The sequence below is a fragment of the Ceratina calcarata genome, unplaced genomic scaffold (genome assembly GCF_001652005.2).
Source record: "Ceratina calcarata isolate Rehan_Ccalc_2016 unplaced genomic scaffold, ASM165200v1 scaffold551.2, whole genome shotgun sequence".
Classification (NCBI taxonomy): domain Eukaryota; kingdom Metazoa; phylum Arthropoda; class Insecta; order Hymenoptera; family Apidae; genus Ceratina; species Ceratina calcarata.
Window position 1 is genome coordinate 351,431 of NW_017176693.1, and position 25,572 is coordinate 377,002.

The 25,572-nt window shown below is 37.4% G+C and overlaps 3 protein-coding genes across 13 annotated transcripts; 2 read left to right on the forward strand and 1 right to left on the reverse strand.

Moving 5' to 3' along the window:
* Window positions 1–126: 126 nt before the first annotated feature.
* On the forward strand, window positions 127–8,497 carry DNApol-theta (DNA polymerase theta). Of its 3 annotated transcripts, XM_018031366.2 has the most exons (20): window positions 127–878; window positions 938–1,168; window positions 1,250–1,503; window positions 1,571–1,703; window positions 1,771–1,972; window positions 2,044–2,239; window positions 2,304–2,473; window positions 2,535–2,802; window positions 2,870–2,896; window positions 2,951–3,200; window positions 3,270–3,411; window positions 3,496–3,739; window positions 3,814–3,955; window positions 4,033–6,148; window positions 6,215–6,625; window positions 6,697–6,998; window positions 7,066–7,401; window positions 7,464–7,728; window positions 7,804–8,033; window positions 8,126–8,497. In XM_018031366.2, the coding sequence occupies exons 1-20, from the start codon at window positions 330–332 to the stop codon at window positions 8,264–8,266; spliced, it is 6,609 nt and encodes a 2,202-aa protein (XP_017886855.1). In that variant the 5' UTR covers window positions 127–329; the 3' UTR covers window positions 8,267–8,497. The 3 variants fall into 3 exon arrangements, with proteins under 3 accessions (XP_017886855.1, XP_017886854.1, XP_026672638.1); XM_018031365.2 differs by having other exon boundaries at window positions 2,870–3,200; XM_026816837.1 differs by lacking the exon at window positions 938–1,168 and having other exon boundaries at window positions 2,870–3,200.
* Window positions 8,462–11,142, reverse strand: Cpsf73 (cleavage and polyadenylation specificity factor 73). Its single transcript, XM_026816838.1, has one exon. The coding sequence runs from the start codon at window positions 10,777–10,779 to the stop codon at window positions 8,719–8,721; it is 2,061 nt and encodes a 686-aa protein (XP_026672639.1). The 5' UTR covers window positions 10,780–11,142; the 3' UTR covers window positions 8,462–8,718.
* Window positions 11,091–16,045, forward strand: LOC108629028 (venom acid phosphatase Acph-1). 9 transcript variants are annotated; one of them, XM_018031369.2, is made up of 8 exons: window positions 11,132–11,163; window positions 12,348–12,379; window positions 14,164–14,216; window positions 14,506–14,610; window positions 14,690–14,955; window positions 15,048–15,204; window positions 15,276–15,605; window positions 15,836–16,045. In XM_018031369.2, the coding sequence occupies exons 1-8, from the start codon at window positions 11,147–11,149 to the stop codon at window positions 16,025–16,027; spliced, it is 1,152 nt and encodes a 383-aa protein (XP_017886858.1). In that variant the 5' UTR covers window positions 11,132–11,146; the 3' UTR covers window positions 16,028–16,045. The 9 variants fall into 9 exon arrangements, with proteins under 9 accessions (XP_017886857.1, XP_026672642.1, XP_017886858.1 ...); XM_026816839.1 differs by having other exon boundaries at window positions 14,179–14,216; XM_018031368.2 differs by lacking the exon at window positions 12,348–12,379 and having other exon boundaries at window positions 11,091–11,163.
* The last annotated feature ends 9,527 nt before the right edge of the window (window positions 16,046–25,572 follow it).

The following is a 25,572-nucleotide window of genomic DNA, read 5'->3' on the forward strand; positions in this document are numbered from 1 at the left end:
GAATATAAAACTATGAAATGTTTGTATGATTTCTTATTAAAGAATTGAGAAGTGAAATGAATTTTAATCGTGTATAATGTTTTGATTTGTACATATACTGTTAAATTTAATTGTAATATAATATCATTAAATAATGAATTTGATGCTGTATTTTATGATCAAGATCATATTTTCGATCAGAACTAACAAACAATGAATTGAGTTATTTATTTATTATTTAAACTAAATGTGGAATATCTGCTATTTTAATTAAATGTAAAGGGAACAAAACAAAACGCATTCCCTGAATAAAATATCTTGGGAACCACATTCAGACTGTGATCAAAGACATGGATATTGTTAACGATGATAGTGATATTGATAAGTACTTCAAAGATAGCATATTTTCTTCAGAACTACTAAATAAGTTGAACAACATTGATAATAATGAATCCAATGGAAGAACAAGACCTACTGCGAGTCAACATAATTCAGGATACAAGAAACTTAAATTAACTATCTCAAAATCAAAGTCTACTACCACAACTAATACATCAACGAATCAAAGCACAGGCAAAACCAAATTAAAGACAAAGAGTACATCATTAAGAAGAAAGGATAAGTTATCTGAAACTAACAAAGAAAATACTAATATCCCTTCAAGTCTGAATCCAATAGCAGAGCAGTTCATTACATCTGAATTATCAGTTCTACGTACTGAAAATAATTCAAATAGCAATGCTACAACAAATGATATAAGTAGAGCAAAATCAGCTAATAACAGTGCCACTATAAACAGTACAGAAAAATCGTTGGAATCACATTCCTCTGTTTCTATTATTCCTACTCAAGATCGCTGTAAATTATCTTCCTGGGGTTTGCCAACAAATATTCTTAAGGTAATCTTTAATACTCTCCTCTTTCTATTTCACGTCGTTAAACACTAATGATCTTATAGAGATATGAAGCAAGAGGAGTGACGACTATGTTTGCTTGGCAAGTAGAATGCTTATCAAATCATAAAGTTATTGAGGAGAGACGTAATCTCGTATACTCAGCTCCAACGTCTGCTGGAAAGACGTTGGTAGCAGAAATTCTAATGATGAAAACAGTTTTAGAAAAACGAAAAAAAGTGATTTTTATCCTACCATTTGTCTCTGTTGTCAGAGAAAAGATGTACTATTTTCAAGTAAAGTTTAATCGTTTTGGAGAACAGTATGGAAATATATTAAGGATAATATCAATTTCACAACTGTACTTCTTTTTCTAGGATTTGTTATCAGATAGTGGAGTTCGAGCAGAAGGATTTATGGGTGGGATTGTGCCTCCCGGAGGGTTTGCAGCAACCCAAGTTGCAATAGCAACTATTGAAAAAGCTAATTCGTTAATAAATCGATTAATGGAAGAGAATGAATTATCTAATCTAGGAGCTGTAGTTATAGATGAATTACACCTCGTAGGTGATCCAAGTCGTGGATACCTTTTAGAATTACTTTTAACTAAATTGAAATTCATAACCATTAAGTAAGAGAAACATTGCTATTCAATATTAAAAAAAGTAAAACAGATTTTTAGAATTACTTCATTGCAGGGATGAGAATGTTAATATACAATTAATTGGAATGTCTGCTACACTTCCTAATTTATCCCTTTTAGCTAAGTGGCTGGACGCAGAATTGTATAAAACAGATTTCAGACCAGTACCCCTGAACGAACAATGCAAGGTAGTTCATAATAAGGAAAAGTATTAAATATACTTGAAAGATAAAATACAGATCATTATACTTTCAGATAGAGAAGAACATTTATGATAATAAATTATGCTATATAAGACAGTTAACACCAATGCCTGAATTAAGTATGGACACAGATGATATTATTCACCTATGTATCGAAACGATATCCGATGGACATAGTGTTCTGATCTTTTGTCCAACGAAAAATTGGTGTGAGAAACTAGCTCAACAAATTTCCGCCGCATTTTCCGTACTGGGTTTGTTCAACGATTTTAATTTTCTATCCTTCGGTATGCAATTACATAGTCAAGAATTTATATAATTTTAGGTCTAAAGGATACCCAGCTGGGTAGGATGCTAAGACAGGAATTGAATCCTGAACTGATCTCAGAAACATTGGAGCAACTGAAACGTTGCCCTACAGGATTAGATAGCGTACTACGGAACACGGTTTCATTCGGGACAGCTTTTCACCATGCTGGGCTCACGATGGACGAACGAGATGTTATAGAAGGAGCTTTCAGGTCTCTAGCTTACAGATTTCCCGCTTATCTAAGGAATTTTAACTGAATGTCGAAATCGTTTTAGGACTGGATCTTTGCGAATTCTTGTTGCAACCTCGACTTTAAGTAGCGGGGTAAATTTACCTGCTAGAAGAGTAATTATTAGATCTCCAATGTTTGGGGGCAGATTACTGGATAGTCTTACTTATAAGCAAATGATAGGACGTGCGGGTAGAATGGGGAGGGATACAGCAGGTAAAATAACATAGTAGTACGATCTAATATGTGAATAAACTGTGAAGCTATATCTCCACAGGAGAAAGCATACTTGTGTGTAAACCGAATGAACAAAAGGGAGCTGAAGCATTATTATCAGCTTCTTTGGAACCGATTGAATCCTGCCTTAATGATTCGGGACCTTTAATTAGGGCTCTCTTAGAAGCTATCGCTAGCGAAGCTGTTTATACCCCGGCGGACCTCGAATTGTATACTAAATGTACTTTAGTACATCTAAGTAACGAAAATGATTCAAAGAATCCATCGACCGAAGCAGTCAAGTTTCTAATAGATAATGAATTCTTATTGTACGTGTATCAAGTGTTCATATCTTGCGATTCTATGTATTCATTCATGCATTATAATTCTATGCAGATTGCAAAAAACCGAGGAAGGTCAGAGGTGGGTAGCTACAGCTTTTGGGAAAGCGTGTTTAACAGCCTCTGTACCACCCAGGGATGGTCTGATGTTACTTGAAGCGCTTCAAAAAGCAAGACGATGCTTTGTGTTGGATACAGAGTTACATGTTGTGTATCTGGTAACACCTCTCAATTCGGGAAGTCAAATTGGGACTATTGACTGGATGACGTTCTTCGACTTATGGAGAAAGCTACCAGAGAGCGAACGTAGGGTCGGACAACTCGTCGGTGTGGAAGAACGATTTTTAATGTCAGCTATAAGAGGCGTCGTGCGATCAGGAAAATCGGTAAATTACTTTATAGAATATTTGTAAACATATATTTTTTTATTACTAATTATGTAAAACTGTTTTTAGCTCAATATACATAAGAGATTTTATACTGCGTTAGCTTTGCATGACTTAGTCCGTGAGGTTCCACTTAATACGGTTTGTAAAAAATACAGCTGTTGCCGTGGAGTTCTTCAAAGTCTACAACAATCTGCCTCTACGTTTGCTGGTAATATTTTCTACACATAATAGGAGAATAATCCATTTGATAATGTTTGGAAATTCTGGTATCGTAACGTTATCAAAACTTCAGGAATGGTAACACAATTCTGTAAGCAGTTGGGATGGGATTGTATGGAATTATTAGTTTCGCAGTTTCAAACGCGTTTACAGTTTGGTGTCTGTAGAGAATTGTTAGATCTGTTGCGTCTTCCAATGTTAAACGGATTGCGCGCTAGAAGTCTTTACAAGCACGGAATCACATCCGTAGCTGATTTAGCTATTGCAAATGAGCTCGATGTCGAACGCGCGCTTTATAAAGCCCTCCCTTTTGAAAGGTATAATTTGAAAGTAAGATACTATCTTTAGGATTATAAGTTTTCAAGAAGTATAACATGTGTTAATATTTTAGCGAGAAGGAACAGGATGGTGAACACGAATTAGAAGCATTAAAACGAAATAAGATGAGGACGGTGTTTGTTACTGGCAAGGATGGCTTAACGCCTCACGAAGCTGCTGTTTCGCTAGTTCAAGAAGCCAGAATGTTAGTCCAGGTAAGGAATTATTGAGGCATTAAAACTAAATCTTTCTGGATTACTTAAAAATTTAATAATTTTACATATCAATACAGAACGAACTAGGATTGCAAAATGTACCGTGGAAAGAAAATGAACAGTCTGTAATTACAAATGAATCAAACACTGAAATAAACTCACGGATTCATCAATCCACGAACCGAACTATAGATAACTGTAATATACAAATGCAGATTGAAATTGCAGATAATAATTGTCAAAGTAAAATCTGTTCAGATGAGAATGACATTAAAAATAAGCATGTAAAAAGCGTGATTGAAGACGATCAGAGTATCGATAAAGACTGGAATTTGCCTGATAAAAAGAATACAGAATTGAATCACAAAGATGAAACACCTGACATGATTGATAGCGTCACTAAAAATGTTAAAAAACCCAATTCCCAAGGTGTCATTTGTACTAATAAAGAAATGAATGCATCGAGCAAATCTCATAAAGTTGAAAAATCTACAATCAGCCCAATTGTCGCGGATAATTCTGAAAAAGATAAACCTAATTTGCCGAATGAATTTCAAAATACAGTAAATAATACAGGACTTACGAATCAGTTATTGCAAATAGAAATTCCAGAATGTACAAATTCTTCGGAAGAAAAACTATCTTTTGACTTTTTCGAAGGTAGTAGTCCGAAACTGCGACATGATTCTCAACAAAAACGGGACAGTGCATCGTTAATTGATCTTACAAGTAAAAATAATTGTATTCATAATTTTACGATGAGAAAATTGAGGAACAATATTCAGAATGATCAAGATACAAATAGCATTCCTAATAAAAAGGTAAGGATTTCGAATGAGGCAAATACAGCAGGATCGCCTGGCGCGAATAAAACTACACATTTATCTATGATACCAGCTACCTCGCAAAGTCCTAGCTTATTCGATGAAAGTTTAAATCTCGATACGCAAATATGTGATATTCTCGAACAAAATATCATCGATTCCCTGCAATTTTCAGAATTTGAAGACAGTAGATCATTGCAAAAAGCAATAGTAAATAGGGAAGTGAATAACAAGTCGCAAACTAATGAACCAATTAACAGAGATATGCAACCGGAAGAGAATACGAGGGATTTAAATAAAAATACATTAGATGCAACTAATTCTCTGGCAAAAAGTAATATTCTATCTTGGAAAGATGACTCTTGGAATGAACCGAAGAAGTTAGCAGAAAAGATAAATAGACTTAAGGACAAGAATAACCAAAATATTTTAGCTGGGCCTAGTATCAGGAACATAAAAAACAAACAAAATATTATAGAGTCTGCAGGTACAAGTGATTCTACGCCAGAGATAAAAAAGAAACTCGACAGTGCATCTGAACTACCTACGGGCACTCCTGATAATATAAGAAAAATATCCCAGATCCATAGATTGAAAGACACAGCAGCAGCTAAATCACCCTTAGCGAACGTCGTTCTTTTTAACAAAAATCGTACAGCGTCATTGGATTCAAACAAATCTGATTCAGACGATATCGTCGTTGCTTCGCAAAACATGAATTCACCTCTTACAAATGTCAGACTGCGAAGTAGATTAGATTCGGAAAAGAAACAGAAGTTCCTCACGCAAAAGATACCAGATCAATTACCAGTAGATAACAAGAAACATCAGAACACAGTTTCAAAAACGATACAGATTGAAAAACGCAAAATTGAACCAACATTGAAGGACATAATTGCACACAATACATTGATTGATAAAAATTGTAGTACCGATAGCGTAATTTCAAATTCCGAAGAAGACACTCCTGTAAAATCGACGAAAATTTTACAGAAATCTAGAATGATTTTAAAAAGTACTCAGAAGGCCTATAAACAGTACGTGCAAGAAAATGAAATTATGGACACCGTGGATGAATTAACTGACTGGAATACGTTAAACATCATAAAAGTTGGGAGTGATAGGGGCACATTTAATTTATTTAAGCGTGAGGTAATACAGAAGCGATATATTGCCCTAGCTTTGAATTGTCAATTGCACAACGATGAAGCAAATGCTATAGGCACTAAGATTATTAGCTCTACTTCCGAGAAGAAAAAGAGATCGAAAAAGCCGGAAAATTACACACATATAAATAAAAAATTATGCGGTGCTGCTATTACTTGGTCAAGCAATATCGCGTATTATATTTCGTTCACAAATGAGCAAGGTACTTAAATATTATATTATTCTCGTACGTAATTGTTTTATAATTCCTACAGCGGGAAATTTTCAGATTTAAAAGTCCCAGGCAAAGAGCAAATGAAGCTACTAAAAGAATTGCTGTCAAATACATTCTTAAATGTAAAATGCTTTGCAACTAAAGACATTTTCAAAACGTTACATGAATGCTGTGGTATCACCCCAAGTTGCAAATTTTTAGACCCAAAGGTGGCAAATTGGTTGTACGATGGAAACATTCAGGATAAGACTTTTAGCGAAATAATAACAGAATATTTCCCTCAAGGATGTTTCATTTCTAAGAAGATAGGTGTATGTTACGATGTAGGGCCTGGATTACAAATCAAAAGCGCAATACCAGGAGAATTTAGAGCTTCTGCGGAGTCTGTTCTGACGTGGCACGTTACAGACTCCTTGTTGGATAAGTTAGAGGAACTAAACTCGACTTTATTATACACGTTCAAAGGTAATATATAACGCTTATTAATTACCTACTGTCTACACTTCCTTCTAAATGAATCATAAATGCATTTTTAGAAATTGAAATGAAGACGGTGACTTTACTGGCGTGTATGGAATTAAATGGTTTAGGAGTTTGTTTACAAGCGTTGCAAGATCTGTCTTCCGTTATTCGCAAGGAAATGTTGTCTTTAGAGGAACGAGGGTACAAATTAGCTGGGAGGAAATTTAATTTTGCCTCATCGAAACAAGTTGGACAAGCTTTAGGCTTGTATAAAGGGAAAAAACTAAGTGTGAATAAAGCCGTTTTGGAGCATACTGATCATCCGTTATCTACTATCGTTATGTCGTGGCGGAAGCTAAGTGCTACTCAATCGAAGGTTCATATACAAAAACGGATATACGGAATAATGTCGATGTCAAAATTACGTGAATATACATTTTCAGATTGTCTACCCAGTATTGAGTATCGCTCAACGTAGTTCTCGCATTCATGGTAACTGCGTTACGTGCACTACGACCGGAAGAATTTCGATGCACGAGCCGAATTTACAAAATGTACCGAGAGATTTCAATTCTGAGGATGACAGCTTCACGATAAGCGCACGAATGGCATTTATACCTTCACTAGGCAACATAATGTTATCTGCCGATTACTGTCAACTTGAATTAAGGATATTAGCCCATTTTTCGAAGGATCCTATTTTATGCGATATCATGCGGAGCCCGGGTGATATTTTCAAAAGCATTGCTGCGTCGTGGAATCACGTATCGGAATGTCAGGTATTGCAATTGAATGAAGTTAAATTAATAATTACGAGAGACTAATATGATCTCGTTAACAGGTCGATGATAAAATGCGCCAGCAAACGAAGCAACTATGCTACGGAATGATCTATGGTATGGGAGTAAAAACGCTCTCCGAAAATCTGTCAGTAGACGAGGAGAAAGGCAAGGAATTCTTAGATTCCTTTATGAATGCATATCCAAATATAAATAGATGGTTAAATAATGTACGAGAAGAAGCGCGTACAAATGGATACATAACGACTCTCTTGGAAAGACGGAGAATGTTTCCTGGATTAGCAAGTACTGATCCATCCGAAAAAGGTAAATATTTTATTTCATTTTCTTTCAAGATTTTGAAATACCGAACTGTATACTCTAATTTCTTTATCACTATAGCTCAAGCGGAACGTCAAGCAGTGAATACTAAAGTTCAAGGATCTGCAGCCGACATTGCTAAAAAAGCCATGGTGATTATTGAAGAAAGAATGCGTTATGAATTTCCAACTTCAGCAATTGTTATGCCTACAGTCAACCCATCTACTCGCAGACTAAGGAGTAACAGTCGAGAAGGACAGCAAAGAGGCGGTTATTTAGTATTACAACTTCATGATGAATTTCTATACGAGGCATGTATTTAATAATCTTTGTATTTTATGTACTTAAAAGACATAACTGTTTCGAATAAAATATATTATTCATAGTGTAAAATTCATTCCAGGTTAATATAAACGATTTGAGACAAGTTGCGACAATCGTAAAAGAATCAATGGAACAAGTATGCCAACTTACGGTGCCACTACCTGTAAAGCTCAAGGTTGGGCCTGCATGGGGAGATCTTTCTCAATATACTATTTGTTGATCGATGAAGTTATTATACATATACGTGTTAATTTTACACTTTTACAAATTAATTTGATCAATCAGTGGTGATTTATACTATGTAAAATAATTTCGCAATTTTATACACATCTGCGTACGTTTACAATAATTGGAATTGTACATATACAAAACTATTTTATACTATGATATAAAATTGTATACTGATCAATGATTGTACGTTGAAGGAATAAACAAATTATTTTATTTTACAGACATGATTGTTAAAATAAAAAATGATTGATTATCCTAAATCTAGCATAATATGTAGGAGACCTTTATAACGATTTCTTATAATAAAATGCACACATGATCCTATAATGTGCCATTGAATTGTACAATTAATTTAAAAATCGCTTGTCCTTTCTTTCCAAATTCCTATCACACATGCAATGAAACTTTTAAATATAACGATTTATTACACAAACATATCTCTTAGATTGTATCACAGGGAGGTGCAAGTGACTGATGTAATTTCGTTACTGCAGTTTGTACTATTTGTTGAAAAGTCTCATCCTCTTTACAAGTTACTTCCAAATTTAACAAATCTATATGTGCTTTCTTCCCATCAACTGTCACATATAGTTTCTCCCCTTTGAAAATCTTGGGAACAGAATCCTCTCCAAACATTTCTTGAAGCATTTCTATCAAGCACTCTTTGAAATGCATCCTGTCCATTTTCGTGGGCGCAGGCAGTACTTTCGGTAGCTGTTCCATCATTTCGGCTTGCAGTATCGCGGTCAAAACGGAGTCTGCATACATGTCGTTTACAGGCGTTGCAATCCATTCGATAGTTACAATTTTCCCATCAATGGTGACATCGACGTTCTTAAAAATACGTAGCTTCTTGTCATCTATCATCTCCAGATTTCCGGCGATTTGTGTCAGAAGATGTTTTAATACTGGCAACGCTGCTGAAAAATGCACGCTCTGCCTTTGAATAACTTGGCTCATGCTCATATCTGTATACTTGGATAAATCGCAAGGTGCCAGCATGTGGTAATTGAAGTTCCTCTTAACTAAAACTCCAGATAATGTTTGACCAGTTTTTGGTGTTTCCATCGCCAACGTTCCCATTACTTTTGCTGTTTTCTCTCCTCTAAAATACAGTTCTACGGCAACTGTATTTCTAGGATTGTGTATCTCCATCGTTGTGTTCGGATCGTCTTCGTATTCCCTTTGTAAAGCGGCTTTCAATCTTCCCATTTCATTTTGTTCTCCATGTACGAGTACAACATGAGGTGGTTTCAAAATACGTATGAATTCTGATGTTTGTTGATAGTCTGTATGCGCTGAGAATGATATATAATCGACGGACATCTTCAGTGGTAACTTCTGACCACTCATCGTTGTAATCTCTTCAGGTTCCGATAAAATAGTTTTCGCTAGTGTTCCTTCCACGCAGTAACCAGCAATTATGACTCCATTTTTAGCATCAGTGCACCAAGATTCGAATAATTCTCGCGATAAACCGCTTTGCATCATACCTGGAGAAGCCATCACTACACATGGCCCAATATCTTCAAAATGATCGATTCCTTTCAGATTCGAGATATGTTTAAACACGAAAGGATTGTTAATAGCTATCTGTCTTCTAATCTTGTCGTTCATCGCGTTCACGTAAGTTTGATAAACGGCCATGCACTTCTTCGCTAATGAGGAAGCATAATATATGGGAATTTCATGAAGTTCTGGATGCTGGCTCCAGTATTCATCTAAAATAAGGAGAAGTTCTTGTGCTCTACCTAATGCGAACACTGGTATTAAGCACCTCCCACCCCTGTTAACAATTTCATGGACTAAATTTGTGAATCTTCCTTCACGATCTTCTCTCTTTTCATGTATGTGCGTCCCGTAGGTAGATTCAGTGATTAAAACGTCCGGATGAATATTCGGAATTTCTGCAGCCATCAAATGCCTGTCCTCTTGACGACTGAAGTCTCCAGTATACAAAATCTTAACACCCGCTATTTCTATCATAAACATAGCAGCTCCTAACACATGGCCAGCATTGTAGGCCCAAAATTTGATTCCAAAGACATCTTTTTCTTCATGGAAGTTGATAGTTTCTATTTTATCCATGCTTGTCTCCAGATCAGATTCAGTATACAACATTTGCTCTGTTGCAATGTTGCTTACTTTGATGTAATCAGACAAGAGCCAGCGATAAATAGCTTTGGTGGCATGAGTCATGAAGCATCTTCCCTTGAAACTTGTCTTTTGCAAGAACCAAGGCAAAGCTCCGCAATGATCCAAATGAAAATGAGAAATCAGTAGCAGATCAATCTCATCTGCTTCTACTAAATCCACAAATGGCAGTGCGTCCATGCCAGATAAGCCAGGATGAATGCCACAATCTAACATTATCTTCTTTCCTTTGAATTCTAGCATGATGCATGATCTGCCTACTTCTTGGCCAGCTCCAAGTGGCCTAATTGATAATAGGTCACTCTCTTCGGCTGGGATTTGTGTCTCAGGCTTCCTTTTCACAGACATTTTTCACAAATATTTCGTACGATGTTTTCCAATTGTTGATTCTGTTTTCACAATGTTTCACTATATATAACAAACGTATGAATGTATTTCATTATTATGTCAAAGAGAAAAATGAATCTCCAGTAACTGCATGTGTTTGTCCAAGAAATATGTACCCTTAGAGGTTAACCAGTTCACCGTTCAAACCAACGGTCAAAATGTATAAATTAATTAAAATACAATCAACCTCTATTTCTTAACGCTTTATATCTTTTTTTAATAGTACGATTTTTTAATATCACATTCTTCGATTTTATTGTGACAGCTTATAACCTACACGATTGTATATGTACAAATCAATTCAATGCAGAATTTCAAGTACTGTACAATGCTGCGTACGAAAGTGTGAGTATAAAAATTCATGTAATATTACTGTCCCTAAGCATAATCGTATATACGTGTACATGCATTTTGCTATTACTAATTTTAGTCTATATTGCAATCATAATTAATAATTAACTATTTGATAAAAGTATAGACTAGAATTATTCAAATTATGCTTTTTCTCTCCTGTTCCATTTAGGTTAAAGAGTTTTTAAATAACTCTGCTAGTTTTTTGAAAATAGAATCGATAGAATATTTCCAGTGTGCAACATTTGTTGGCATAAAAAAATTATGGTGTTGATCAAATTTAATAGATTTCAAGTATACTATTTAACGTTAGTGTACGTGTAACGTGCGTATGTATATGTACACACGGTCGTATTATAATGTGCATGCATATATGCGACGTATGCATACATATATGTAAATATCAAATGCGGTAATTTGCAGTTTATAGATAAAACTGCAGGGAATTGCATCGGATATAATTCAATATTATTAAAAGTAGAACGAAATCGTCTCGTTGTTAAGAATTGTAGGAAGTTTTTAAAGTCCCAATTCTTAATAGATATGCATAAAACGCGAATTTTATCGATAATGGTTATGTTTAATTGCAACAAACCATGTTTGGAATAAATGCGAAGAGAATTATAAAGCAATAACTTTAATATGTATCTTTGTTCCTACCCACTATATAACATTGTGTGTTCCTACCTTAACAATCGGCGAACCAACGTTTCCATGTCTTCGGGTTGAAAATACACAGAATCCGAAATATGCACTTGACGACTCACGAAAACGGACAGCTCACAAAAACTGTATCACACACGAAAGATTATTTTAATTAAGAAATCACTTAAATTATTCGATTTTTATTCGCGGCACAAACAATACACACGGTATTCGAATTTCAACTACGCACTGTAGCAACATTGCGTATATATGTACGATACAGTAGGTTCGATTCTAAGGCGCCAAAATACAAATTCATCGTGAGAAACGATATTAACCTATTGGCATGATATAATCTAGCAAACGATCTGTATATGTACGACTGTGTGATATGTTTTTACGATTTTTGTTAGTTTAAACGTATTTTGTAGAGAATATATGTGAAATTGGATGTAACATACCTGTAGACTAGTTGATCATGTTCGAATCACATTTTTACCCAGACTCCTAGGTTAATCTTGCCTGATTAACAGATTTCCATTACATGCGCATACGGGATCACTTAGTAAGTATTAATCTTATTGATTGTAACGAAATCACGATTCATCTTCATTAATACAGAAAAGAATGATCATAGAACGATCTACTAACACTTGAACATGCAACGCACACAACGAACTCTAATTCAATATGGTAGCGAACGCTAGCGACCGTGCGACAAGCAGCACCATTTACAAAAGCGCGCTCCAATTAAATCGAAATAATACACATTAGTCTCGGAACAAATAGGAATTTAAATTTATTAATAATTTATACGATCACACATGTATGCATTTGTTTCAATATTTTTGTACTAAGAATTCAAGTAGTCAATTCATTTTTGGACAATTCAAATGAACGATAATGAAACATGATTATACGAAAGGTCATAAAATTCTCTTTTCCATTGCTAAAGATTTTTATTCAATACTATAATTTTGTTAAATACTTGTATACAATTAGTATTTAAAGGAACGCTCGACGTATAAATTCATTGTCGATAAATAGTTCAAATCAGCAACTGACCTTTCGACGATATCATTTGTACGCGGGTACGTTTAAGCTATCAATTATTCGTCACACAGTAGTTTAACAAGGTGGGCTGTAGATTGCATTTTATAGCTTAACAGATTCTTACTCGCGACAATTATTACCGAACAGCTGTAACTGTCGAGTAACGGCATTCGAGTTCGCTCGATCTCAGGAGTCAAGTCCACGCTTCGATATGAGTACGTAAGACACAACTGGCTCGCCGCAATATTTATAGAATCTAATTTTTGCTCTAGTGTACACTTCACATTTCGTCCAACAACAGCCTTGTTTTTGATTACATAATTATTCCCATTCTCTACCTCTGGCTGATACAAATCGTACGTGGTGTTACTTAACGTTCAACTGTCATAGGCTTACACTGTACTCATTTAAGCACGTTGTCTAACTTCTGTTATTGTGTCAATCGATTTGTTTATAATAATATTTTTTGGACAATATAAAACGAACACATTTTAAGAATATTTACTATTGCTTTCGTTTTCTGATGCAACACTTTCTCACGTGTTTCACCACTATCTCAAACAAATATTTAAATTAATTCTATAACAGTACGTGTTCACATATATTCTGGACGAATATCTATAGTACATAAGATTTAAATTTGTAAATTCTGTTTGCTTGGTTGTTCTTCATTCTTCAATAGGTACTTAGTTCGACAGGATTTTTATCAAGTCTCAAGTAGATAACGATATCTACGTATCAATAATGATTTTATCTACTCACATAAGTGTATCGTTCAACAAGATTATCGTTCGTGTAATTCTAAATATATTTTACCTGTTATTCGACACACCTCATTCATCACACTTTCACCTTTTCGTAAACATTAAGTTTTTCACAATAGATCATTTCACATTCAAACAATTTATATTAAGACTTAAAAAGAAATTCTGACGTTAACATACGCATTACAATATTTTATTAGTTTATCATTAACCGAATTATCAATTTATTTTTGTATACATTCTTGTTACGATTGAGTAAGATTAATTTACAATGTATATATACATACTATATGTATACATATATGTATATATATATATATAGTCAGTGGAAACAACCAGTGAAGCAACTGGAATGATAAAAGACACGAGTAGCTGACAGTCCACTCGCTTCATTTAAAAATAGTTCCAGTTACGGTCTCTACGGTGAAGCCATTCGGCGTAGCTATTTTAAATTTTACGTCTTAGTTATCTATTTTTTCCTCTAATATGTCTCGCGCTCAATTACTCACAATAGTAACTATTCTTATGATAGGTTTATATTTTCAAGTGGCGAACACGGAGCTTGAAGTAGAACTGGTACAGGTGGTGAGTACAATTTTCTCTAATTATGTCACTTAGTATCAGCCTAAATGAATTAACGAATATGAATGAAGAATTCATTCATCGCGCATTTATTTTTATTTTTGATTCCTCTTATCAGAATTTGTTTGACCTTTCACGATTATGTATTTGAACTTCACGATTAATGGCGCACTATGTTCAAATATAATTTTTACACATGTGTAGAATAGAAAAGTAATGATGTAGGGATACAGATAAAGGATTTCGATATCGATATTTAGCGTTTCTCTTCGTAATTTTTTAATTTCATCAGCTATTCAGACATGGAGAAAGAACACCGCGTATAAAAGAAATGTGGCCGACCGATACGTTGAATGAAACCGCTTACGAGCCATGGGGTCTTGCTCAACTGACGAACGTAAGCAGTAATTATTGCCACATAACGCGGATGATGCGTACGTCGGAAAAACAAGTGAGTCATGGTAATTTATTTCCAGGAAGGAAAAATGAGGGAGTATCGGATAGGAAAGATGTTGAGAGAACGGTATGATCAATTTCTGGGACGCATATATCATCCTTCCGACGTCTACGCTTACAGTTCGGATCACGACCGGACGAAAATGTCTCTTCAATTAGTATTGGCTGGTCTCTATCATCCGACTGAAATGCAAATGTGGAACGCGAATTTGTCTTGGATGCCTATACCAACGTATTATATGCCAGAGAAAATTGACGATTTAATGAAACCAGATCTCTCTCCGTTGTGAGCACTTTCATTAATGATCCAAATCGATGGGAAATATTCGAAGAAATATCGTTTTTTTAGATGTATTTGTATTGCGTTAATTTTCGCAGATACCTCGAGGCAGTGGATGAAGTACGAAATTCCGAGGAAATTCTTAAAATAGTATCGCCTTACAATAAACTGTTTAAGTATCTTAGTGAAAAAACCGGTTTGAATATAACGAAAACAAATCAAGGATATGAAATATATAATCAACTTGTAGCGCGGGTACTTGTTAGAAAGTGCACGTTATAATAAACAGCTCCTGTGAATTTGAATTAATAAAAGTAATTTCGTAGAAAACTATGAATCTACCGATGCCTGAGTGGTGTACCGATGAAATATATGAAAAACTTCAAGATATCGTAAAGATCGAATATACCATTCGCTCGCACACGCCTTTTTTGAAACGATTGAACGGCGGCGCTATTATTAAAAGGTTCATTGAGAACATTAAAGTGAATGAGGAGCGTGAAAGGCCAAGGAAGATTTATCTCTACAGTGGACACGAAGTGAACATCGCTGCTGTTGCAAAATTGTTCAATTTTACGGAACCCCAAATACCCCCGTACGGGTGTGCGATTATATGCGAGAAATTGAAAGATCAGGACGGCAAGCATTATATCAGGGTAATAATTTATGGCAATTTATCAGCGTAATATGTAGTATTATGTTATGCAAATGATTATTGGAATTCCAATGAAATGTTATCATTCGAAGTACGGTCGAACGTTGATATTAGCTGCATGAACGGGGCTATCTTTACGATGTATAAAAACGTTTATTTTTTACAGATTAAGACTGAAAGATCTGTGTGTTTGAATGGGTAACTATTTAATTATATTATTTCGCTTTTCAGATACTGCTTTGGGGAGATGAGAAGTTAGACACTTATAGAATAGATGGATGCGAAGAAATTTGTCCAATGGAAAAATTCCTAGATGTCGTAAAGGACATGCTTCCTACTGATCAAGAATTTAATCACAAATGGGATTATATATCGAAAGAAGAATTAAAAGAATTGTACGAGGAAAGAATGAATTTAAATTAAATGTTAACTATTACCATATTTGAGAATTAAATTTTTATAGTTGCGCTAAAATAAATCAGAGCAATTTATTTTTGAAGAGGTGAGAAAATAGAGCTTATTGTAAGGTGCATTACGGTATGATAATACCTACATACATATATTTATAGAAATATTTATTATGTATGAAAATGAAAATATATTTTATGTATTCGAACTAATATTTTTTCATTTAAAGAATCCTTACTGTCACTCTTTAATAGTATCTTTATAGTATATCTATTTCATTCGTGTTTTCAAATACGAGTTAGTATCAGTCGATGGAAGTATGGAATACGTGGTATGCAACTGGTGGTAGTCTTACCAACAAGCAGTAAAATGCGTATCAAGCTCTTTTTGACGAAATAATCTCAATCCACTAATGATATCAAAATATGTCAATAATTTCTTCAGAGCTTTTTTAAAAATTTACATGTATATATTATACATATATTTATTAGTTTTACTCAGCAATACATTTATGATTTAAAATATTTTTAGTGCAAAATGTTGGAAGTTCAGAGTGCATAATTTCTCCGGTTAGAAAGATTTACATCCGTATTTACGTTTTCGCTCTACCCGGGGGAGATCGCGAGCCATCGACTCGCGGGGCCTAAGCTCGAGCGCAACGTCGGCTTAACTACAAATGATCATAATACATACAAACAAGCGCAAACGAGCGTTTGAGCGGTATAGAATAGTCAGAATTGTCATTAAGCCCCGAGGATGGTCCCCCGATGGGACTCGTGGGATCTCCCGGTTGCGTCTCTCTACATGCACGCGCCTCCACCGTTCGACCGAATCCAGTCACACCGACGTGCGCGAACGCACACCAAGGCATCTTTCGATTCCCTCGATTCTTGCGTTCGACCCCGACAGATCTGATATCATCCACCGCTATCCCCTGGGCTCTCACTCATCTGCCGACAAAAGAGCATCTGCGCCGATCCGATCTGTAATGCTGCTGCAACCTGTTCACAAGTAGCTTGGCCCCGTGCACAGCATGAATTCATTATCAGTCTAGTATAAACATATTGCCACTGGAATCGTGAACGGGGAGCCGCTGTCAGTGGCGGAAGCTACGTGCCACCAATCCGGCTGGTGGCTCCTATCTATTATCCGTTCTACCCCCGGGGCCCTCCTATCCGTTCCACGGCTTACCATTCTTTCATACGTCAATCAGCTTATGGAAAATTGTGATTTAGTCAATTTCAGCCGGGCTGAGATCCGTTACTGATGTCTGGTGAAAGATAGTTAAGTACGAGTCTATGGTTTACGAGAGGATGAGTCGTCGATTGGAATGTAGGGTGGTTTTTGAAGCATTTTGATTTAATTCAGTAGAATACTTGTATGTTCAAGATATAAGGGAATAAAAGTCATTATTACTATACAAGTGATTTTCTTTCATTACGGAACAGCTATTATATCAGTACGTCTAACATAATGTCTGTGTTTCAATGATCGCTGATTTGTTCTGTCCGTTATACTTTCGGTGCGTTAAAACTTTTCTCTTGTCAAACGTTGGTCACCCTTTAAAACACTCACCCCTCATCGTGAAAACACGATGACAGCTGCCAATCAGTTACAAGCCCCTAGCCACATCCAAAATTCTTGTTCTCCAAATATTCTTACTTTTCCAACTATAAAACGAATGATCGTAAATATAGTCTGTTAAATGATTTATAAAATATGAATGCGTCTCTTCTATTCATGTCACGATTATAATATTAAAAATAATAATCAAGCCACGATAACTATTACGATACATGAACAGATAAGAATTTTTTGTAATTGTTATGCCAATTCTCGTTCAGGATTTCACCTACTAACTGAGAGATTAATTGAACTTAAAAGTAACACGTTAATTGGGATTGAGATTTGAAGATAATTCAATAATTGTCCTGACATTTCTGGCAATTGTTTTTAAAACGGCGGGTCTCTTGTTACGGGAATCCTGTAAGCAAGTCGTTTACCTATTTTTCGGCCGAGGCTCATGGATAATAAATTTTCACCGCGATTCGGTGCCGGAGAATCAAAGTAGCATCGTTGCCCGGAAAAATTGTTGCCAGACGTGGCTAATATAGCGAGGCGTACACGTACGCGGGCATAAAAGGTAACACACGTGTATGTGGTCAATGGCGGGCTGGCTGTGTATGCAGGAATTGCGGTGGCAGGTGACGGCGTGTTGTGAGCTGCATAATGAATAATGCCAAAGCCGAACCACAAGCCGTTCCTGTCCTTCCACTTGGCTGACTGAATGACAGCCAGTCTAGGAAAAACCGCTGATTGGCTGTACATGTTCCTGGCTCTCGTGCCTGTCACATTCTCTGTGTCTACCTATGCGGGGGTTCGATCGAAATCAAGCTGCACGTCGAGACTGATTTTCGTGTTCCCGGCGAATTCATTTGACTCCTTTGCTTATTTGCCAATGTCGTACTTACGTTGCACCGCGAGTCAGGTTGCCGCGTTGCCTTATGGACGTAGCTCAGTGAGAAGATTAAAGAACGCATGGCAAGTTCTATAGAATTTGAACGTTTCAACGCGTCATAGTTCACGAAACGATCGTATTAGTAATAGGTCGAAGAGGAAATGAAAATGTGAGAGTTTTTATCGGACGAGTATGTAAATTCTGTCGTCTCAAATTTACACGCAGAATGAATGTATAAAATGCAATAAGATATTTATAAACAAAGGTGCAAGCAACGTGCGCGGTGTTTCTAAAGTTTTCCTAGCACTTTCGCGTATATGGTGCCACATCTGAAGCTGTATGGCCGATGTGATGTTGTTACTGCCACGATATAAATTATAATTAGCGGAGCCCGTAATACCCTTTGAATAAATAATCAACGAGTAGCGGCAACTACCCGTACGCTCGCCTCCATTTAAGTCAAGGTCTCGGAACTCATTTCTTGTCACACCTTTATGATCCCGTTAAACAGAAATTTACACAGCGGCTGCACCTCGGAAACCGAATAACTGCATACGCCAATTACGTGAAGAGCGATGATATTCTTTGCGTACAATCAAATTTCTGTCAATACGTTATTGATATATTGAAAGCATTGACTTTCCAATTTCAGAATCACAATTTTAATATAGATTTTTCTCGTTGAAATACATTTTGTTCCTGACAACGAACATTTTCTAGGTGCCTAATTATTTATTTATCGGAAACTCATAGAAAATGAATGCCCGTAATTTTAAACACAAATTCAAGGTATTGAAATACGCGAGTGAGACTTGTCTGAAAGGACACTGTGAATTCTGGCTTGCAACCCTCCGATAACCGTGACGGTGCTCGGAGAATCGAAAACTACTTTAAAGTAATTAGAGGATTGTCAACCCATCCCAACCCATTGCCTGTTCCCATTAGGGATGTTCTTCGAGTGCAGATTCGAGTGGGATGAACGTGGAAAATCCCAGCCCGTACCCTCCCGCATCAGAAATCAGACTAAAATTCCAGCTGGATATCATTTTAAGCGGTGTATAAGGTATTCGATCAATCCTTACTGTACATGTAGAATTCGTGATACGTATATTGGAGAAGTATATGACTTTTATATGAAAGGAAAAGTTTGTTTATTTTTTACGTATAATGGAAAGAAAATTTTTGCACATGCGTCTCGCTGACACTTTTAATGTCCGATTGTAAAATGTATTAATAAACTATAAGTAGAAGAACTGTAGCTGATAAATAATTCTGAAGATAAATACTTAGTGTAACAAAATAATGCATCGTACCTAAAAATGTCCTGCCTTCCACATTACTATTAAAAGCAACATGAATGTTTCATACGTAAACTCATAACGGAATTCGATAGCTATTCTATTCTTCAGACAACTTTTAATTATTCTTTTGAGCAAATTTAAAATATCTTACGCTTCTTATAGACTTTCTGAAACGTTTCAATTCGAGCTTTAGGGACTTAATGAAATCTGATTGCCGGGAGAATCGAATTGCGAGTAAGTATAATTAGAAATAGCGGTTTGAAAAATTTGTTCCCGTTTCTCGTACCCGGAAAAAACCGGTCGATATCCCTAACGGAATTTTCCAATACCCTTTGTCTGGCACCGGTAACAAACGGCGGACGGTTTCCAAAAGGACTGTCCGGGACTGCTCTTTCTTTGGTATTCGTCGAATTCGAAATAGTACCGCGGTCTCAGTTTCGTAGAACGATCCTTGCACGCAAATTGGGTTCAACGTGAATACTTAATGCGAAACTGTGGTCGAGCAGGAGTCAAGGTGCAGTGATGGGAGACAGAGAGGAAAAGGTCGTTTGGCGTCCGTTCGAGGTGCCAACTTAGTTAGATCGCCTAACCGGAGACTTCGCACGGTATACCATGCGACATATCATCGACATTTTCTTCGCTTCGCTGCACCGTCCGAAAATTTTATTACGAGAGACTAGAAATAATTCTGTATGTTCGATGATTAAACGATCCCTAAGGATTGAACAAAAACAGTGATGAAATTTTTAGTATTGTACCGGACTGAATTAATTAAAAATAATGTTGACAGCAGTGGCGTATAAAAGCGTGCGCGTAAGTTGAGCCCCGGGGGAATAAAGGAAGTCGGTTTCATTGGAATAATATACGTACGGTGAGGCATAATGTATAGAAGTAAAGAAAACTTTGTGTTTGATTTTATGGCAACATCCTTTTATCGGACGAGATACTGAAGGCACATCTCACATATTAAAGCAGATCCTGTTTCTAAACCCACGCGATCCGTATTCCGGCGAAATCAGAAGAATATACGATGTAAATGGTCCTTGTTATTTGATAGGAAGTACGTTGCTCTCTAAGTGAATTACAAATTGGAAATTGCAAATGTACCGAGTACAGAGCTCTTTTAAATCCAAAGAATTTCTTCGAATCAAACGGATATGTCAGCATTATAGAACCATTAAAGAATATTTAAATCTCTCGGCGACGAGGAGCGCGTGGAAAAACTGGACCGTGGTCAATAGTCGCGTCTCGCTTTGACGACGTACGCGTCCTTTCGCCGTCGCACATCCTCCGAGGAAACAAAACGATTAATCCAGCGAGGCACGACGTGGAAAAAGTTTCATGGGTCGAGAAGGAAGCAAAAACGGACACAGCGTATGCACGGTTTAATTAAAAAGAAAGACTGCAGCCCGGCGGAAAGACGTAATAATCGTGAGGGAAGGACGATGCTTATCCTCTAATACAACATTCCGGACGTCCTCGGTATCGTGGTCACTGCAGTCGCATTAGTTAGGACTAACAACGCTGGCGGACAATCAAAAGCTGATGGACCATGATTCGCTATGATAATGAACCATGAATATGGCATGAGGCGAGTGAGCTGGGGACGGCAACTCCTCGCTTCGCTCGCTAGCCTCTATACTACCGCGGCCGATGGTTGGGGTTAAAGGGAGCTGAAGTGGGAATATGAAGGGATGAGAAGAGTCGGGCCACCGATGCGCGGTAATACCTCTGTTGACGCTCGGATTAAAGTCTTTTTCGGCCCACGCATCGAACGGGTTTCATCGGCTTCGGGACGCTACTGTCCATCGCTCCGTCGATCCTTTCTGTCACGGTACAGAGTTATCCCTTACATTTCCTATGCAATCCTGCCTTCGGTGCTAAGTGCGGAATCCAGTGCGATTTACCGCTTCCTCGCTTGTCGCGGTTCAGTCGTAATGACGAAAAAGTACCTTTACGGTGATCAGGAATACGTACGAGCAATTCTAGTAGAAGTAGTCGAGAAACTTTTCCGAAAGATCGTTCATCGAAATCTTTTATATGATACAGACACGTTAAGTAATTATAAGTTCTTTCCAATTGAATGATGCATATAATTATTTTAAGGCCACTCGCATGATCTTTTCGCGTCTCAGTACTCATTTAGTGAAACGAAAATGGCAGTATGTACGTACTGTCTGTGTTGGAAACGAAGTATTGTGTAAGATTGTAAACTATGGAAAAGTGCATAAAGCAAGACCGTGAACGCTGTTGGCGATACAAAGGTGGTCGGGGGTTGGATCGCATCGTAAAAGCGAGTTAAGGGTAAAATAAGCAGTAGCGGTTGGTTGGATAGGGAGGGAAAAGGTGGCCAGACAGAGGAAGGCGAAGGAATATGCGTGCACGCGAAGCTGCGTGCACTGTATAACCGCGGGAGCCACTGTTTCAGCGTTTCACAGAGCGGAGCGGAACCGAATGACTGAGCGAGGGTGCGGACTCGCGTGGCCCGCATTGGCTGCTGAATTATATATGAATGGAGCGTAAGGGCTGTTGCCTAGCAACCGCATACACCACGTTAAGACAAAATGGAGAAGCACGCAGCATCCGTGCGCGGGCTTCGCTGCGTTCTCTGCCTGTCTTTCTTCCACCCTCGCCCGGTCTCTTTCCCCTTTCGCTGTGACGCCGTTTTGCCATCGTTGTCGGGGATTTCGAGCAAGACGCTCTTCTCTCTCTCTTGTTTGCCATGCCTTTCTTCCTACCCCGTTTTCCGTCTTTCCCCGCCGACGAACCACTTTGCTTCCGCCGGCAATGAAGTTCCAAAGAATATTCTTTCCTCGATTGACTTTTGATTGCGTCTCGTAGCTTTCAGGTATTTTCTTCTAACGCCAACTATGAAATCACGAAGAAAAAAGAAGTAATGTGAACGTGTCCTGACAAATTAAGCCTTAAAGGCTTTGAAATTAATTTACACTTTCATTGTCTCGTTGTAATTATATAATCGTAACTGATCACTTCATGAACATAATCAACCCATTTTATCTCGTCGAATTGATACAGCGGTATCGAGATATGTGATTTTTTCCAAATTTTAGCTTCACGTTTTCCTAATTCTTTTCCTACCCGCTGGTTCCGTTTTGTTTTAAGTACATGCGTGCGCATTAAGCTGATAAGTAGACGTATCTTTGACGGGAGCAATGGACGTCCATTAGCAAGCTTTGTACCGATCTCTGTAGCCTCCTACCCCCGCGCTAACCCCACCACCCTCGCTACCCCGACCATTATGTCCCGACTATATCGTACGCGGCGAGCCACGTACTGTTCTTCTTCCCATGAGCGCCATTATTCGTTCCTTCTCTCCGTCTTTGAAATATGCTCAGGTTGTTCCACAGTTGCTCTCGTATGGATCTTGATCTCGTACAATATTACCCTCGATATTAGCGTACATCAAGATGAATAAGTTATTTCTACGAATTTTGGCCTCTAAACGATACACACTTCTTTGCCTAACGAAATTCTGTTCGACCTTGTTTCAAATATTATTATCGTGAGACATGTAAAGTTAAATTCATTGCTGTACATTAAAATTGGAAGTGAACATAAACGTAGAACCGTGTCTGACTAGTTACGCGGAGCGACTACTTAGGAGGGCTAGCGCGTCAGGCCGTTGCGCGATACTTCCACTTATCAGTACGCATCGTCAAACGACTGTCGAAATGGGTATAAATTCATCCTACTGTGTAAGGTAAATTATCGAATTATTTTTTATCAAAATCTGACACCGGATGCTACTTGAAACATTTTTAGTAGAGCCAAAAGTGGAGATAATATTCACAACGTTATTATTCATTTAAATTCTCAGAATTCAACGGAATTGCAATGGAAATATTTTATTTCCAAAGTAAAATTACAATTTATACTTTGAGTTACAGTCTTTCGCACGTAATTGGATTTTTAATGCAAGGGATTTTAATAATATTACTCCGGTTCTGTACTCTGTACGTTGTCAAGTTCGTAACGCACGCTGCATATTTTATATTTATTAAGCAAGCTTGCCTTGTACAATATATCGTGCTAAAATTACCTTTGAAAAATATTGCTTCTTCTCGATTCATTTGTATCTGCGTAATCCAATGTTAATAATTGTCCTCGCGTAAAGGTTAATAACTTATTACTGGGAGACACTGAAAGTGTCGCATTGAAAGTTTGGTAAAAAAAGGTCTTGGAAATCAATTTTCCCCAGAATATTCATCGATCGAACAGCCGATGTAGCTTCTCCTCCCGCGAGCATCATCTCTCATCCTCCTCCTTCGCAATCCATTTGAACCGGTCCTCTCGGAACCTTTTTTCATCCACCGGATCACGTGACAGATCACGGCCGCTTCTTGGTGACACGCGTAACGGCAAGAGGACGACGGCTCGAGTCCCGGCGAGCAAGCCGATCATCTCAAATTACAAAGGGTATCGGAAACGGATTTATTTCGCCGCCCTCTTCCACTCTATTATACGCTTAATAGCCCGTCTATAAGCTTTCGACGAACTTCTCCGCGACCATTGTATACTACGTTCAAGAGTTTTCGCGTTACAGTCACCATTGTTTTATCATTAGAATTATTGTTGATTCGAATTTCAGTGAAGCGTCGATTTAATCCAGAAGTCGATGTTTAATGTTTAGCAGAAATGAATAAATGCAGATTAACCGCGTGCGACGTGTTCAAATCTTATATGTTTTTACAAGTAATACAAATTGACAGTTTAACGCATGATCGTGTGATTGCAATTCGGTCGAGAAAGTGCTTGGGTCGAATTAAAAGGGGTAATAATCGAATACGGTACACTTAATTCCGTTGTATCCCAACATAATTCCACGGAAAATATATTTCTCCCCCAATCCGAAGACCCTCCCTTCCCCCAGCCCCGCGCTGTTAAATATAATCTGGTACCGCGTTTGTTACTTCTTACTCTTCCATCTCCTCTCGCCTGTATTCAAGCTCCCAGTTTCCTCGTGTAGGCTTTGTGGAGGCAGAACAAGGGGTTAACCTCCTACATTATTCAACCGTTCATTATATATGAATAAATTTTCGAGTAATGCCGAGATAAAGCTGCCAAGTTTTAGGTACCTGCTCCGCTTGAATATTTAGAAGACACTGTCACGCAGTACCGTTATGCTCCGTCTTCTCCTTAACTTTCCGAGATTCATATAGAGCTATACCGTTCGTCAATACGCATTACAATGGTTCATCTTACCCCTGCTTCGTTTCACTTCTATTCTAATCCACTTCGTCTGATATCCATAGCTTTCGAAAAATTGCATTTTTCTTGATTCGTCTCAATACGTAATTTTTTCATTATGAACTATCTATTCTTTCTTTAAAACATCAAATCGGTCTAACAAATATTTTTTCATTAATTATGAAATGATCAGATCGTTTAATCATAATGACACGACCAATCGATTCGAAATTGTGTCGGCGGCAATTTGGAGATTTTATACATTACTTACAAGAGACATATCGGCCAATGGGGATGAATATACATAGACTCGCATCGGGGTCGATACTCGTTACTCTCGACTAATTTAACGTGATAACGTGACAGCAGACGGGTCAATGGGAATTTACAGTGTTTGTCGACGGAAATCAAAGCGGGGCACTTAACTGTGTAGACAGACGAGACGAGAGAAGCGACCTGGCTGCCGCGAGAGAGGAAACGCGAGGGAGATGGTAAGAGAAAACAAGAACGAGAGCGGCGAGGGATGGAGAGAGTTGGAAAAATCTGAGAGAAAGGACGCGGTTTCGTTCGCGGGTCGACGAGGACGGAAGCAT

Bases quoted from the DNA above. Each gene is read 5' to 3' on its own strand.
- Cpsf73 (XM_026816838.1), bottom strand. From the start codon at position 10,779: ATGTCTGTGAAAAGGAAGCCTGAGACACAAATCCCAGCCGAAGAGAGT.
- LOC108629028 (XM_018031368.2), top strand. From the start codon at position 11,106: ATGTACAAATCAATTCAATGCAGAATTTCAAGTACTGTACAATGCTGC. The intron at 14,217-14,505 runs GTGAGTACAATT...TAATTTCATCAG, and splicing joins AAGTAGAACTGGTACAGGTG to CTATTCAGACATGGAGAAAG. The intron at 15,205-15,275 runs GTACTTGTTAGA...GTAATTTCGTAG, and splicing joins ATAATCAACTTGTAGCGCGG to AAAACTATGAATCTACCGAT.
- DNApol-theta (XM_018031365.2), top strand. From the start codon at position 330: ATGGATATTGTTAACGATGATAGTGATATTGATAAGTACTTCAAAGAT. The intron at 2,240-2,303 runs GTCTCTAGCTTA...AAATCGTTTTAG, and splicing joins GTTATAGAAGGAGCTTTCAG to GACTGGATCTTTGCGAATTC. The intron at 6,149-6,214 runs GTACTTAAATAT...GGAAATTTTCAG, and splicing joins TTCGTTCACAAATGAGCAAG to ATTTAAAAGTCCCAGGCAAA.